This window comes from Eleginops maclovinus, chromosome 19, assembly GCF_036324505.1.
Source record: "Eleginops maclovinus isolate JMC-PN-2008 ecotype Puerto Natales chromosome 19, JC_Emac_rtc_rv5, whole genome shotgun sequence".
Classification (NCBI taxonomy): Eukaryota; Metazoa; Chordata; class Actinopteri; order Perciformes; family Eleginopidae; genus Eleginops; species Eleginops maclovinus.
This window is the reverse complement of record NC_086367.1, coordinates 7,006,007-7,022,108: the sequence shown is the minus strand read 5'-3', so window position 1 is coordinate 7,022,108 and position 16,102 is coordinate 7,006,007. Positions and strand designations below refer to the sequence as shown.

The 16,102-nt window shown below is 41.9% G+C and overlaps 1 protein-coding gene across 1 annotated transcript; it reads right to left on the bottom strand.

The window, feature by feature from the left end:
• Window positions 1–12,218: 12,218 nt before the first annotated feature.
• On the bottom strand, window positions 12,219–14,922 carry LOC134881691 (zinc finger MYM-type protein 1-like). Its single transcript, XM_063909207.1, has 3 exons — window positions 14,846–14,922; window positions 13,465–14,669; window positions 12,219–12,242 (listed from the first exon to the last, which is right to left on the bottom strand). The coding sequence occupies exons 2-3, from the start codon at window positions 14,611–14,613 to the stop codon at window positions 12,219–12,221; spliced, it is 1,173 nt and encodes a 390-aa protein (XP_063765277.1). The 5' UTR covers window positions 14,614–14,669; window positions 14,846–14,922.
• Window positions 14,923–16,102: the final 1,180 nt, after the last annotated feature.

Here is a 16,102-nt window from a genome sequence, read left to right as displayed (position 1 = left end):
CGGCGATGGCGTAACTGCTGATTAGAACGGTGTCTTTCCACATGAGCGCGGCGGGAAGCACGGCTGGCACTTTTTCTAATCGCTCTGTGCACTGTCGCGTGGGATTACGGGGATGAACTATTTGCTCCGGTTAAAAATTGAGGTAAATCAATTTTCCATTTTCTTTAGGACTTCACTTCTATCTGGTGTCAAGCTAATGACAGCACGAGCCCGTGGGACAGGAGTCATTCATCAAAGGCGTTTAAAAGCAGACGCCGGGCCGACTCCCTTCTCTCCGCTCATTAGTTCAGACAAAATTACTTCTGAGGAGAGCTGCTCGCAGCCATCACGCTCTGCATAGGGAGTGGGAGATATATGGATATATGTTTGATGATCTTTTTCATGATTGGCTCAAAACAAACAAAGTCAACATTCAGTCTGTACAAGTACAGATATCACTTCTACTTTTCATGTCAAACATTGAAGAAGATGAAGTAAGAACTAAATAAGTGCTCTGTGGAACAAACACATTGAATTAAACATGACTTTGTTCATTAAATATGTTTGTATTGATTGCATTTTAAACTCATTCATTCTCGCGCACCTTTTTGCTTTCTTTTCTTTCCTGGGAAAAGTTCAGCAGAGCCAATCCAAAGTTTCTCCACAAATATAAAAATGTATATTAAAAAATATTCTGTAGTGTTTTCTGATTCTTTCTTCTTTACGGATAGATATTACCTGACAAGATCCTTAATCAGAGGGACTTGCATTAATCTGCAACAATTGACCAATCAGAATCAAGTATTCATTAAGCTTTGTTCAGTGCCGCCCCTGGCCATATTGGGGCCCTAAGTGAATGTTGTCATGAGTACACAAAACTACCAACCCCCACAGAGGTTGGGGCCCCCAGCGCAATATTAGGATCACACACTGTGCGTGCTCAGCGTATTGGGAGGGGTGGCCGTCGCTTTGTTATAATGTTGTATACTGCCAGACTTTGGTCTAACAGGACAATTCAGATAGGGAATTATTCTGCAGATGCTTTGGTTAAAAAATGAGACCAAACTTTTGTATTGAATTCAGTTTTTAAAACCACTACAAAGACCGACTTGTGGTCAGCTTTAGAGTGCTTGGGAGATGTTTTTGGCCCACTGCCAGAAATGCCCCTTGCTACAAAAACAGTTGTTTATCACTTGTTAATCCTAACTGAGTCAAGTGTTCTAAGATTTGTTTCCTGTTTTATTTCAAATGCATTTTCTCAGTGTTTCTTTGCTTGTTTTTTTAAGTTTTCCTGCCTGTGTGAGTGTCTGATGGTGTTCACCTGTTGCCCTTGTGCTTCTGTCTACCCTCTCCAGCTGTGCCTTATCTTTGTGATTAGTCCTGTGTGTATATATACAGTGGGGCAAAAAAGTATTTAGTCAGCCACCAATTGTGCAAGTTCTCCCATTTAAAAAGATGAGAGAGGCCTGTAATTTTTATCATAGGTATACCTCAACTATGAGAGACAAAATGAGAAAAAAAATCCAGGAAATCACATTGTAGGATTTTTAATGAATTAATTGGTAAATTCCTCGGTAAAATAAGTATTTGGTCACCTACAAACAAGCAAGATTTCTGGCTCTCACAGACCTGTAACTTCTTCTTTAAGAGGCTCCTCTGTCCTCCACTCGTTACCTGTATTAATGGCACCTTTTTGAACTCGTTATCAGTATAAAAGACACCTGTCCACAACCTCAAACAGTCATACTCCAAACTCCACTCTGGCCAAGACCAAAGAGCTGTCAAAGGAGACCAGAGACAAAATTGTAGACCTGCACCAGGCTGGGAAAACTGAATCTGCAATAGGTAAGCAGCTTGGTGTGAAGAAATCAACTGTGGGAGCAATTATTAGAAAATGGAAGACATACAAGACCACTGCTAATCTCCCTCGATCTCGGGCTCAACGCAAGATCTCACCCCGTGGGGTCAAAATGATCACAAGAACGGTGAGCAAAAATCCCAGAACCACACGGGGGGACCTAGTGAATGACCTGCAGAGAGCTGGGACCAAAGTAACAGAGGCTACCATCAGTAACACACTACGCCGCCAGGGACTTAATCCTGCAGTTCCAGACGTGTCCCCCTGCTTAAGCCAGTACATGTCCAGGCCCGTCTGAAGTTTGCTAGAGGGCATTTGGATGATCCAGAAGAGGATTGGGAGAATGTCATATAGTCAGATGAAACCAAAATAGAACTTTTTGGTAAAAACTCAACTCGTCGTGTTTGGAGGAGAAAGAATGCAGAGTTGCATCCAAAGAACACCATACCTACTGTGAAGCATGGGGGTGGAAACATCATGCTTTGGGGCTGTTTTTCTGCAAAGGGACCAGGACGACTGATCCGTGTAAAGGAAAGAATGAATGGGGCCATGTATCGTGAGATTTTGAGTGAAAACCTCCTTCCATCAGCAAGGGCACTGAAGATGAAGCGTGGCTGGGTCTTTCAGCATGACAATGATCCCAAACACACCGCCAGGGCAACGAAGGAGTGGCTTCGTAAGAAGCATTTCAAGGTCCTGGAGTTGCCTAGCCAGTCTCTAGATCTCAACCCCATAGAAAATCTTTGGAGGGAGTTGAAAGTCTGTGTTGCCCAGCAACAGCCCCAAAACATCAGTGCTTTAGAGGAGATCTGCATGGAGGAATGGGCCAAAATACCAGCAACAGTGTGTGAAAACCTTGTGAAGACTTACAGAAAACGTTTGACCTCTGTCATTGCCAACAAAGGGTATATAACAAAGTATTGAGATGAACTTTTGTTATTGACCAAATACTTATTTTCCACAATAATTTGAAAATAAATTCTTTAAAAATCCTACAATGTGATTTTCTGGATTTTTTTTCTCATTCTGTCTCTCATAGTTGAGGTATACCTATGATAAAAATTACAGGCCTCTCTCATCTTTTTAAATGGGAGAACTTGCACAATTGGTGGCTGACTAAATACTTTTTTGCCCCACTGTAGGTAAGAGCCTCCCATTGGATAATTACTGCATGGGTGATTATGTTTCAGCTGGCAAGTTATTGAACCCTAACTGATGCAGTGAGTAGCTTCTCATTTGTTAAAAAGTCATGTTGAAAGACATATCCTGTGGTCGTGGAAAAGATGTTAATCTGTTTCAGAAGGGTCAAATTATTGGCATGCATCAAGCAGAGAATCATCGAAGGAGATTGCTGAAACTACTAAAATCAAGTTAAGATCTGTCCAACGCATTATTAAAAACTGGAAGGACAGTGAGGAAACATCATCTTCCAGGAAGGAATGTGGTCGGAAAAAAATCTTTAATGATCGTGATCGGCGAAAATCAGTGAAATCAAATGGTAGAAAAACAACAGTAGAACTCACGGCTATGTTTAATAGTGAAAGTAAGAGCATTTCCATACGCACAATGTGAAGGGAACTCAAGGGATTGGGACTAAACAGCTGTGTAGCCGTAGGAAAACCACTTGTCAGTGAGGCTAATCGGAAAAAAAAACGGCTTCAATTTGCTAGGGAGCATAAAGACTGGAGTCTGGAGCAATGGAAGAAGGTCATGTGGTCTGATGAGTCCAGGCAGTGTATTTATTAATTCACACAAAGAAAATTACATTAAATGTCAGCACACATGCACAGAAGGATCCGCCCCAGGCTTAAACATACCTTACATGAAAGTAATGCGAAATACCACCACCATTTCTTAAAAAAGACAATGAAAATCAGCCACACCTCACAAATATAAAGCTGGAATATGGAGTATACTGTATGTTCTTTTAAAGAAACTTCCCAAAATAGTTTTCATTTTTCAAAAAATTGAGAAGTCAGCAAATTGCTCTGGCTGTGATTCATTTCATGCATTCAATTCCAAAATAACTGGAAACTACAATACCCCAAAAGCAGATACAGGCTTATTAAACTAGAATACATGTTATTGACAGAGGCAAAGCTCATTAAAGTGTGCAGGGGTTAATGTCTTAAAAGACAGATGTAATGAATAGATGTATCTTACAAGGCATTGAACAGATTTATGGACCAACGGCAGCGGTTTAAACTCTTTTCTATAAAACAGCTGTGTGATACTTTCTGTTTTCTTTGTTAGGACTTAATAGCAGCGTTTTGAATAAGCTGGAGTTGCCTGAGGGTTTTTGTGGAGACTTGAGAATAGGTTGTTAAAGAAGTCTGGCTTAAGATGAATATTCTGATTCTAGCTATGTTTTTAAGATGCAAACCTGCAGCTCCCTTTTGTTTGCCCTTAAGCTTCTCACAACCTTTTTTTTGGAGAATAATCTTGGTGGGTTTTTGATAGCTCTGCCAACATTTGAAAAACAAATCAGTGCAACTTTTTTCAAGGAAGACTTTTAGCCAAGGTAAAGGCCAAAAGCCCTCCCAAATATCTTGATAAAGTTGATCATGTCTTTATTACCTCTCTGTTGGACTGCTGTTATTGTTTGTATGTGCATGAAGAACGTTTCTCTCTTTGATGTCTTACTTCCTCCACTGGCTACCTATCCGTTTAAGGTTTTATTTATTGCTTTTTAATTTATTGGCTGGTGCCCCATTATCTAGTAACAGTCTTGAATCCTCCAGCTACAAACAATAGTCATGGCTGCCACTAGTCTGTAAAAATGACTTACCTAATCATATATAAAGCTTCTCAGAAACTGCAGCTGGAGACTTTGCTCTTGGCAATATATTGTGTTGTGTTTGACACCTGTCTTCCTCCTCTGTACTCCCGACTCTGCCGTCAAACATTATATGTACCTTAGGCATGCATACACCTTTTAAAAGCCCTGAGGTCATAACAATTTTGCCCTTTTTTTTAAAGGATTGGTTAATCTGTCTGCCTATGAAAAAAAATGAATGTACTGTACAACAAAGTTTCCATTGAAATGACTCAAAATGGCTAATTGATCATCAAAAACATTGTCGCCAAATTTTCTAGACTAGTTACTTCTGCTGTATTCTCCATCCAAACCTTAAACAAACCCTAACAACACCATGATGGGTTATTTACATTTTTTCACAGGCTGTTTCTCCATGTTTAAAATAAAGGAAGCACCATTTCAAAAATGTAGCCAAACCCTTTTAAACTATTGCCTGTAATGCTGTAATTCAGCATTGATATCTTAGTAATACTAATGTACAACCGAATATTACGGATTACTGTACGGACATTCCCAAATGAGAAGCCCTGGATAAACGGCGAGGTCCGAGCTAAACTTAAAGCACGGGCCATCGCGCACAGCGGCGGTGATTTGGATGAGTACAGGAATTCCAGGTATGCACTCCGGAGAGCTATTAGCAGTGCGAAAAGACAATACAGGGACAAGGTGGAGGCGAACTACAAGGGCTCCAACGCCAGAAATATGTGGTCTGGACTAAAAACAATAACAGACTACAAAAGGACAACGAGTGGTGCTGAGGAAGTGTCTGCATCTCTCCCAGATGAACTGAACACATTTTATGCACGCTTTGAGAAGCCCCCGGCTGTGGAGGCACAAAAGGCCCAGGATCCCTGCTCACTGGTTTTAACCAGTGCAGATGTGTGTAGATCTCTGAAAAGGATCAACGCACACAGGGCTCCGGGACCTGATGGCATCCCTGGCCGTGCTCTCAAGGTGTGTGCAGTTCAGCTGGCAGATGTGTTCACAGACATTTTCAATAGGTCACTGCTCCAGTCTGTAGTCCCCACATGTTTTAAAGAGTCCATCATTGTCCCTGTCCCCAAAAAGACAAAACCCATCTGCCTCAATGACTACCGCCCAGTTGCACTCACCTCCATCATCATGAAGTGCTTTGAGCGGTTAGTCAAAACTTTTATCACCTCCTCCCTCCCTGACTCACTGGGCCCCCTGCAGTTTGCCTACAGAGCAAACAGGTCCACGGATGATGCCATCTCCCTCACCCTCCACACTGCCCTCTCCCACCTGGACCAGAGGAACACTTATGTGAGAATGCTGTTCATTGACTACAGTTCAGCATTCAACACCATTGTGCCCTCCAAGCTCATCATTAAGCTCAGGGACCTTGAGCTCAACAGCGCCCTCTGTGACTGGATCATGAGCTTCCTGACGGGCAGATCCCAGGCAGTGCGGATGGGGAACATCACATCCTCCACCTTGACCCTCAACACCGGAGCCCCTCAGGGTTGTGTGCTCAGCCCTCTCCTCTACTCCCTGTTCACGCACGACTGCGTGGCCACACACAGCTCCAACACCATCATCAAGTGTGCTGACGACACGACCGTCATCGGCCTGATCACAGACGGCGACGAGACGGCGTACAGAGAGGAGGTCAGAGCCCTGACATCTTGGTGCCAGGACAACAACCTCCATCTCAACGTCAGCAAAACAAAGGAGCTGATTGTGGACTACAGGAAGAGGCAGAGAGAGGCACACACACCCATCACCATCGACGGGACTCCTGTGGAGAGAGTCAGCAGCTTCAGGTTCCTCGGGGTAAACATCAGTGAGGACCTGACATGGACACATCACACCAGGGTCATATCCAAGATGGCTCGACAGCGGCTCTTCTTCCTCCGCAGGCTGCGGAAGTTCAACATGGACTCCAGGATACTCTGCAACTTCTACAGGTGCACCATCGAGAGCATCCTGACTGGCTGCATCACCGCCTGGTATGGCAGTTGCACCGCCCTCAACCGTAAGACTCTACAGAGGGTGGTGAAAACTGCTCAGCACATCACCAGGACGGAGCTGCCATCCATGGAGGACCTCTACACCCAGCGGTGTAGGAAGAAGGCCGGTAGGATATTAAAGGACCCCCATCACCCCAGCAACAATCTGTTCTGTCTGCTGCCGTCTGGCAGACGGTACCGCAGCATCCGGACCAAGACCACCAGACTCAGAGACAGTTTTATACCACAGGCTATAAGACTACTGAACTCCTGAGCTGTGTGAATGTCTACTCACATCTGTTTATAGTACACACATACATATATATATATATATATATATATATATTATACACATCTGCCATACATATCTGTTTATAATACACGTATCTATATATTATACATATCTGCCATATACATCTGCTATACATAATACAGTGGTATGCAAAAGTTTGGGCACCCCTTAGGAAAACCACTGCATCAGTTTGTCACTTGCTGAGCTTTTGAAGCAGCAACTTCATTTTAACATATGTTATACCTTATGGTAACAGAAACATCTCAGTAGTGAAATAACTTTTATTGGTCAAACAGAAACATGTTTATGTGCATTCAAACAAAAATAGGCATGTGCATAAATTTGGGCACCCCTAAGAAATAATTCCATTAATATTTAGTATTGCCTCCTTTTGCTGCAATAACGGCCTGTAGACGCCTCCTGTAGCCACAGACAAGTCCCTTAAGCCTGGCAGGTGGTATTTTGGCCCATTCTTCCACACAAAACGTCTCCAGTTCAGTCAGGTTTCTTGGCCTCCGTGCATGGACAGCCTTCTTCAAATAAATCCATACATTTTCAATGATGTTAAGGTCTGGGGACTGGGATGGCCATTCCAGAACATTGTACCTGTGCTTCTGCATGAATTCCTTGGTGGATTTTGATCGGTGCTTAGGATCATTGTCCTGCTGAAAAATCCAACCCCGGCGTAGCTTCAACTTTGTGACTGACTCTAGAACATTCTTGTCAAGAATCTCCTGGTACTGTAAGGAATTCATGTGGCCCTCAACTTTAACAAGTTTTCCAGTACCTGTGCTAGCCACACAGCCCCATAACATGATAGATCCTCCACCAAATTTTACAGTGGGCAACAAGTTCTTTTCATTGAATGCAGTGTGTTTTTTTCGCCATGCATACCTGTTCATGTTATGACCAAATAACTCAATCTTGGTCTCATCTGACCACAGTATTTTGTTCCAAAATGCTTCTGGCTTGTCCAGATGTGCTTTTGCATACCTCATGCGACTCTTCTTGTGATTAACACTCAGGAAAGGCTTTTTGCACATCACCCTTCCAATGAGCTCTTCCTGGTGCAAAGTACGCTGGATTGTGGAACGGTGAACAACTACACCATCAGCAGCCAGATGTTGTTGTAGTTCTCTGGAGGTGGTCTGTGGCTTCTCTGTGACCATTTTCACCATCCTTCGCCTGTGCCTTTCCCCTATTTTTGTCGGCCTACCACATCTTTCCTTCACACGGACTGTTCCTGTGGCCTTCCATTTCACAACTACGTTTCTGACTGTGGAGACAGACAGTTTAAACCTGTCAGATAATTTTTTGTACCCTTCTCCTAATTTATAATGTTGGATTATCTTAGCTTTCAGGTCAGTGGAGAGTTGTTTTGAGGTCCCCATCTTGCCACTCCCTAAGAAAGAACCTAGGCCAGGCACAGCCAGCTATTACCTATGTTAAATAGCCTTTTTCATGATTGGTTCCACCTGTCTTTGTAATTGAAGGTCTAATGAGCTAATCAAAGCAATTTTGTGCAGCAACCTGTCAGCTATAAATCCGTACAGGTGTTGAAATGAATGCTATTTATAAGGGTGCCCAAACTTTTGCACATCCCATTTTTTGCATTTTATTTTATTATAATAAAACTATGTAATGCTACCCTAAGAATTTTGGTCTGGAAAACACTAAAACGTCTACATCTTTGTAGGAAAACAAATGTTGTTGCTGTGATCTTCTATTATAAAGGAAAAGCAAATTGTCATGAAATCTCAGAGGGGTGCCCAAACTTTTGCATACCACTGTATATGCATCTGTCCATACCTCCTCATTCAACAGTGTAAAGTATTTAAATACTTTCAATGTATTCCACATATGTATATATTTCACATCCTCAAATCTTTATTGTTAATATTGTAAATTTTCTTCTCTCTTTTTGCACTATTTTATTTATCTTATTTGCACCATGCATGTTGAGTTGTTGGAGGAGCACGCGACATAAGATTTTCATTGCCAACATATACGCTGTATCTGCTGTGCATATGACAAATAAAACCTTGAAACCTTGAAACCTTGAAACCTTGAAAATATATTGTAATACAATGTGCACAATTAACTTTAACTTCTTAATGTTTGTATAGATTGTATTTGTATTTAATCTTTTTATTGCACATTCTTTCTTTTACATCTTATATTTATATACAAAGTTGTATTCTGTTTATTTTATTATCATCTATCACAAAACGATTAGCTTATTTAAATATTTGTAATGTCCAAGCACCGACAACATTGGGTTGAAACCTGGTAAAAACGTACTTAAAGGTCACCTGGTATGCACAATGCACTTTTTGATGTCTTTTATACATAAATATGTGTCCCTGGTGTGTAAGGAGACTCACAAAGTGTCAGAAAATACAACCCTCTCTCTTTCTTTCTCCTTACCCACGTCTCTATAAACGGGGCTACAACGAAGAGGATCCAGATTTGCTGCGGGGTTGGCGTAATATCGTCTATGTGGGCTGGCTTTACATTGAACTCCTGGCAACGTCCAGCCCACGTCCCAACCTATCGTCACCCATATACAGTCGGCTAGCTGAATCCCCTCCCTCAACATTCAGAGCCAACGCTGCACTGGAGAGAATATGTGAAAAGAAGCCGCATATAAAAAGGAAATGTCCTTGTGGTTAACCCGCAAGAGAAAAACGTTTGAGCTCAATGCTGTTTCAGAAATATATTATACTACTGCTATATAGTAGTATAATAGGAGACCTTTTAACATTGGCAAAACCATGATGATCATGTTTTATCGTGCTTTTATCGAGTCAATTCTGTCTTTTTCATTAATGTCATGGTTTGGTAACCTGACCTTGAAGAGCAGAGCATCTCTTAGTCAAATTATAAAGTGGTCCTGCAGTCTGATTGGTTAACCACCGCTAAACCTGGAGAACCTGAAGCTTCTTCCTTCAGGCCGAAGGTTAGTTGTCCCAAAGAGCAGAACTAAGCGGTATAAAAACAGCTTCTTCCCAGCAGCTATTGCACACATTAATAAATCATAAGATCATAGGAGCATCACAAAGATGGCTATTTATCTATTTATTTATGAATTTTGAATGTCCATGCATGTCCATTTTTTAAAACGTTTTTAAATGTTTTGAGATTTGATGGAGCAGGGTGTACTTGTACTTTTATATGTACTTTTATAAGTCCTTTTATTACATATGTGTCTGTTGTCTGTGTTTGTTTTTAAAGAGTCAGGATGGATCCCTTGGGTTTTTATTTGCAAACCAAATCTACCTACGTGTATAAATAAAATAACCTGAACCTGAACCTGTATAATAGGAGACTTTAAAGTAGGGTTTGCATGAATGGGCCTGGCAAAATGGCTCACCATCTCCACGCAGAACCTATATATGCCAATATCCCACATGAGTGGTGGGTATATGTAACGCATAGAAACGGGAAAAAAAAGTATATTGAAGCAAGTTCGAAACCCAACAGGAAGTCGGCCATTTTGAATTTCATGTTGATTTACAGGGTGCTTTTTTGTTATTATTCTAGAGATGATTAAAAAAATATATATTTTATGAATTTGTATTATAAAATAAAGCAACTGCCACAAAAACAAATTTCCCCCGGGATGAATAAAATATTCTGATTCTGAATAAAACAAGCCCGTCTTCTTAGTTTAGGAAAAGCTGACATTTGGGAGATACAAGCTTTTCACAGGACACCAAGAGCACATTGCATAAGGATGAGAGTATCCATCACATTAACGTTCAATATCAAAGTCACCATTTGGCTGGGATTACTAGCTGAGCCATCCAATCATTTAATTACAGTTTAATTTATTTTAGATGCATTTATGCTGGAGCATGACGCCAGCTTGAGAGCATAGAGAGGACAGACTGTTTTGTGTGTATTTAAACAGGAGATAAACAGTCAGGGACATCATATTTCAACATAATGGCAAGAACCTTCGGGTCAGAATGAAGTCATATACGCCTGACAACGAACATCCTAGCACTGCCATGTTTCATTTAAGTTCAGACGCACTAAGGCTATTAAATAAAACACTTGAACAATGGTAAAAGTTCTCATTTAACCATGATGCGAAGATGGGTTGAGGCACTCAGAGTACGGAGGTGAATTACATATTCATGAAGGTTTTGTAGCGCCTTTATTAGCTTAAGGCTAGACCTCAGCAGCGAGCCTGTAAACTGAGTCTGACAAGCCCCCACGAAGTACAGCAGGAACTGGAATAAGCCTTTCACTGCCTGTATCCTCTATTACTGCCTGGAAACTTCTGGATCACAACAACAGCAAGTACAACACGAAGGAGGTGAAATGGATATCAGCTCGGAGGGAGGTTAAGCGCTGAGTAGGCCTAACCATATCTACCAGTCTGCACGTGTAAGGGTTGGTGAACATTTTTATTTTAAAAGAGAAAATCCTTGCAGAAGATGAGCTTTAGGTTTCTTTTTCTAATGTCTGTTGATGTTTTGTCAGTATTTCTTAATTGTTTTAAATTATGAGCACGCCATCTTTCCTGAGGCAGACTTAGGAAAGAAACTATTAAAAGGATTTACAATCCAATGTACGGTGGCCAACAGGTGTAAACAATCTGCAGCTTCAAAAACTGAAATGATAAAATCACAAATGAGCAGGGCTGCCCCTGGCCAATTTGGGGCTCAAAGCTATATCTCCATAAAGAGACTGCCTACAGTTCTTCCATGTTGTGAATTGCAGCTGAAGGGTATAATATGGCGAAAGCTTTACATTTTTACTGATACAACTTATCCACCTTTGAATGAAGCTCGAGATCCTTGTTATTTTGTTTTTTTTCCCTCTTGCTTGCGTCGGACTCAAAGTGTCTTTTTGACGTCATCTCTTCATCTCCACTAGTGTCCGCTTCTGAGCAGTGATTGATCAGATATTGATGTCAATCATTTCAGCAATGAGTGCGACGGTATCAGTTGACAGACGTATTTTCACTCACAAACCCCCACTTCATGTCGAGGGTGTGGGCCTCACGAGTCACGAGAGCTGGCGGGACTCATGAACTGTTAGCGAGAGAGACGCCCGCATTTGCGCATAAAATATGGCCCTATACTGCGCGTGTTCTGCGTATAGAGAGGGGCGGCCCAGCAAATGATTAAAAAAACTTGTTCACCAACTTGACAGCACTTGCCAAGTGATTAGAGAACGTCACAAACTTGAGGAAACATGCGTACTGTTTACAGTATTTCTTTAGCGACAAATCTCTGAGGACGGTTTGATGCCATATGATCAGGCCCGTTTCTAGGATTTTGGGGGGCCCTAGGCAAAGAAGTTGTTGGGGGCCTTTAAAAAAAAAATTTCCGCAATTCTGTGCGTTTTAATCACAAAAGAGGTCAAACATACACTGAAAAGTAGCCTTTATTATTTTTTTTATTTCCTACTGAAACTGCTGCTTGCGGCCCTTGGCCTCAGCAAATGCAGACACAATCCCCTCCAAGTCCAAAGACCTGCGGACGTCACTCTCAATTGACATGAGTGCCAGTCCAGAGAGCCTCTCTTGGCTCATAGTTGACCTCATGTAATTCTTTATGCGCTTCAGAGATGAAAAGCTCCTCTCTCCGGAGGCAACCGAGACAGGAAGGGTCAGAAGTAGGCGCAGTGCAATGCTTAAATTGCTGTACAGGTCCAACAGCTTCTCACTGTATATGTAGTCCAGCATTTTAAATGGGCACCTGGATACTTCATCTGGAAAGGTGTGGACAGCAGAGTTGATCTCCAATGCCAAGTCGTCTGCATCAATATCATGGAGGGTTTGTTCCACTTTCCTGCATCTCTCATGCAATTTCCCAGTCTTGATTGTGGCCCTCATGATATCAATGCTGAACAGGAAGTCGTACAGGGCATACACCCCCTCCAGTCTGGAAAATCTGTCTTTTAGGCTGGTGATGGCAGTGTCAACCAAAGGCAGGAAGAAGTCCCTTCTGAAGGCCTCTTCTGGGGTCGATTGGGTTTCATCTGTACTCTCGTAAAGGAACTGCCTTTTCTTTTTACGTTGCCTTTTCTCAGGCAATTTCCTCTCAATTTCCAGATCTTCTGCAATCTCCATTGCATCCGTTTGGCTTGATGCGAGTCCATTTTCCCTGAAATCTTCTAGGTACTCTGTCACTCCCTCGGTTTCTTTTTTCAGTGTTTGCATTGAAACATCCGGGCTCTGGAGGAGCTTGCTCATATGGTTAACCTGATACAAAACGTTGTACCAGGTTATTGTGCACAGAAGAAAGGACCATGTTTTAAGCTCACCATGTAAGCTTTTTGCTGAGGACATGGTCTCTGAGTCCCCCTTCTCTGTAGCATATGTCTCCAGTGCTGACAGTCCGTCTAGTATTTCAGGTAGATGGTACCGCACTACCTTCACACTGTCAATTCGGGCCTCCCATCTCGTCCCTGAAAGTGGCTTAAGGGTGAGCTGCTTCACATGCTGCTTCAAAATTGCCCAGCGGTGCACAGAGGAACTGAAAAGGTTGTACAGTCGTTGCAGCATACCAAAAAAAGACATGGACAACACTGAAGACTTGGCAGCATCTGACACAACCAGATTTAGTGTGTGACTGCTGCATGGGATGCATAGCGCCTTGTTGTTCAGCTCTAAAATTCTTGCCTGCACACCCTGTTTGTGGCCCATCATATTGCTGCCATTGTCGTATGACTGCCCACGGCAATCTGAAATGCTGAGGTTGTGCTTCTCCAACTGGTCAAGCAGGATTTCACTGAGCCCTTTACCAGTTGTGTCTTCAACATGTACAAATCCCAAAAAATGCTCAGCAATAGAAACAGGTGTTTCACAGTTGACAATCCTGAGAACAACAGAAAGTTGTTCCTTGTGGCTGATGTCAGGAGTGCAATCCATGATCACGGAGAAGTATTTTGCTTTGTGCACTCTTCTTGCAATCTCCTGTAGGATTTTGTCTCCGACCAGCTGAATGATTTCGTTCTGAATGACTCCACTCAGGTAATGCACCTTTGTCTCTTTGCATTGTATTCGTCTGATGTGTTCATTCATTACCGGATCAAACTGTGCTAGGAGTTCCACTTGAGCCAGAAAATTCCCATTGTGGCGATCATACACGGTACTGGTAGTTCCTCTCAAAGCCTGGTTGCGTTCTGCCAGATGGGAAACTATGGCAATCACTCTCCGAATCACGCCTTTCCAGTGTTCAACTTCAAGTTGCATCAACTCCATCTGTCTTTGATCAATCAGTGTACTGGTTTGCAGTCTCCTCTGAAGGTCGTGCCACTTTTTCACATTGTCACAGTGCACCTTTGTGCACTCGTGTTTTTTTAGGCGATAGGAAAGGTTCTTCCATCCACCGTAGCCACAGGTCGTTAAGGCATTGTCACGCTCACGCTTCCCGAAAACAGTACAAGGGAAACAGAACACTCCATCTGTGTGGATGGAATACACCAGCCACGATCGATGTATATTCTCACCATTTTTCATGGTTCTTTTGTAACTGTCCTTGGTGAATCTTCGAGGAGGATTGTCTAAGTTTTGCGGGAATTCAATGTCCATGATTTGCACAGGTCCTTTTTTGACTATTTCACAGCGCATACTGCTTGTTAGGACACTGGGCCAACATCCTGGGTCATCACTTAATGTGGTGCTTGCAATACCTACAGGTACCCCAGTTCTGGATGGTGGGGTGGTCTCTGCCATGTCAATGTCATCTTCCTCTTTGTCCTCCTCATGAAGTGGAGATGGAGTTGATGGCACTGTTGAAAACATATAGTTGCAAATTAATTTATAGCACAATTGCCATGTGGTAAGTACAGCAACTAGGGAATGGTGATCTACTTGTATAATGCTTTAAAAAGAAAGGGTCATTTTAATACACTTTCATAGCACATGGGTGTTAGGTGATAAGTTGAAATTGTGCGGCTTAATGCACCTTCTGTTGAACCACTGCTGGGAAGTGGTGTGGATGCTTCCACTTGCTCCTCCTCAAGTCGTGATGGAGTTGATGGCACTGCTGAAAAATATGTAATTACAAATTAATTCATGGCACAGTTTCATGTGTGAAGTACGACAACTAAATGCTTAAGGTATGGTGATCTACTTGTGTAACGCTTTATAGCAAATGGTCATTTTAATACACTTTCACAGCACATGCTGCTATAACTTTGGGTCACTATGATAGGTGATAAGTTGAAATTGTGCGGCTTAATGCACCTTCTGTTGAACCACTGCTGGGAAGTAGTGTGGACGCCGCAATGTTGTCTTCCACTTGCTCCTCCTCATAAACATGTGACGAAGACGATGTTGATGGCCCTGGTGCAAAAATAAATAAATACATAAATAATATTCTTTTTATTTATATTGCACATTTTGCATGCATTGATCTCAACAACTCAGTTATTCATTAACATTAGTGAATGTCCCACATATTTGAAATGTCCAGAAGACTCTGTGGGCAAGTGGAATGAATACACACAACTATGACTTGAATTAGAAAAATGTAAAGTCATTTTGATAACATCAAGTGTGTTGATAGAAGGCACTAATAATAGGTAGAAAAGAACGTTACCTTCAGTAGCACCAGAGACAACACTTGGTAGAGCGGGATGAAGAAATTTCAGCAATGCCCCTTGGAGAAAGAATAAGTACTGTATGATTAGCTTGGTTATTTTTCAAATGCTTTTGAAATCCTATCATTTTACAGTCTGATAATTGTGGTGAAATAGATATTAAAAGCATTACACACAGTTCCTACTAGGCGGTTTAGTGGCGGTTTCTATACGACTACAGGTGAAGCACTGCTTCACCAAAAAAAAGTAAAAAAAATAATAATAATAAAATCTTACAATAATCCCGTTTTCACTGGTTTGAAAACAGAAATACAGTCACTAAGACGAGCTGTTTTCCTGAAATCAATTCTGTGAGTGGCAACAGCGCCATCCCCGCACCCGTGGTGTGTCTGTGTGTGTCTGTGTACTGTCTGTGTCCCATAGAAAAAGCTCAAAGCTATCGGTACAGTTTTTAACGGTGGTCCAGTGGTATTTACAGCTATCATGGAGACCAACAACAACAAACAGCAGAATAGGTTTAGAAAAGGATTAATTGACACTAAAGTGGCTGTTTTCTTCATGTGGCTGATCTGCGCCGGGATGTTAACCGTTAAAATGTAAATAAAGTAAGTAAATCAACC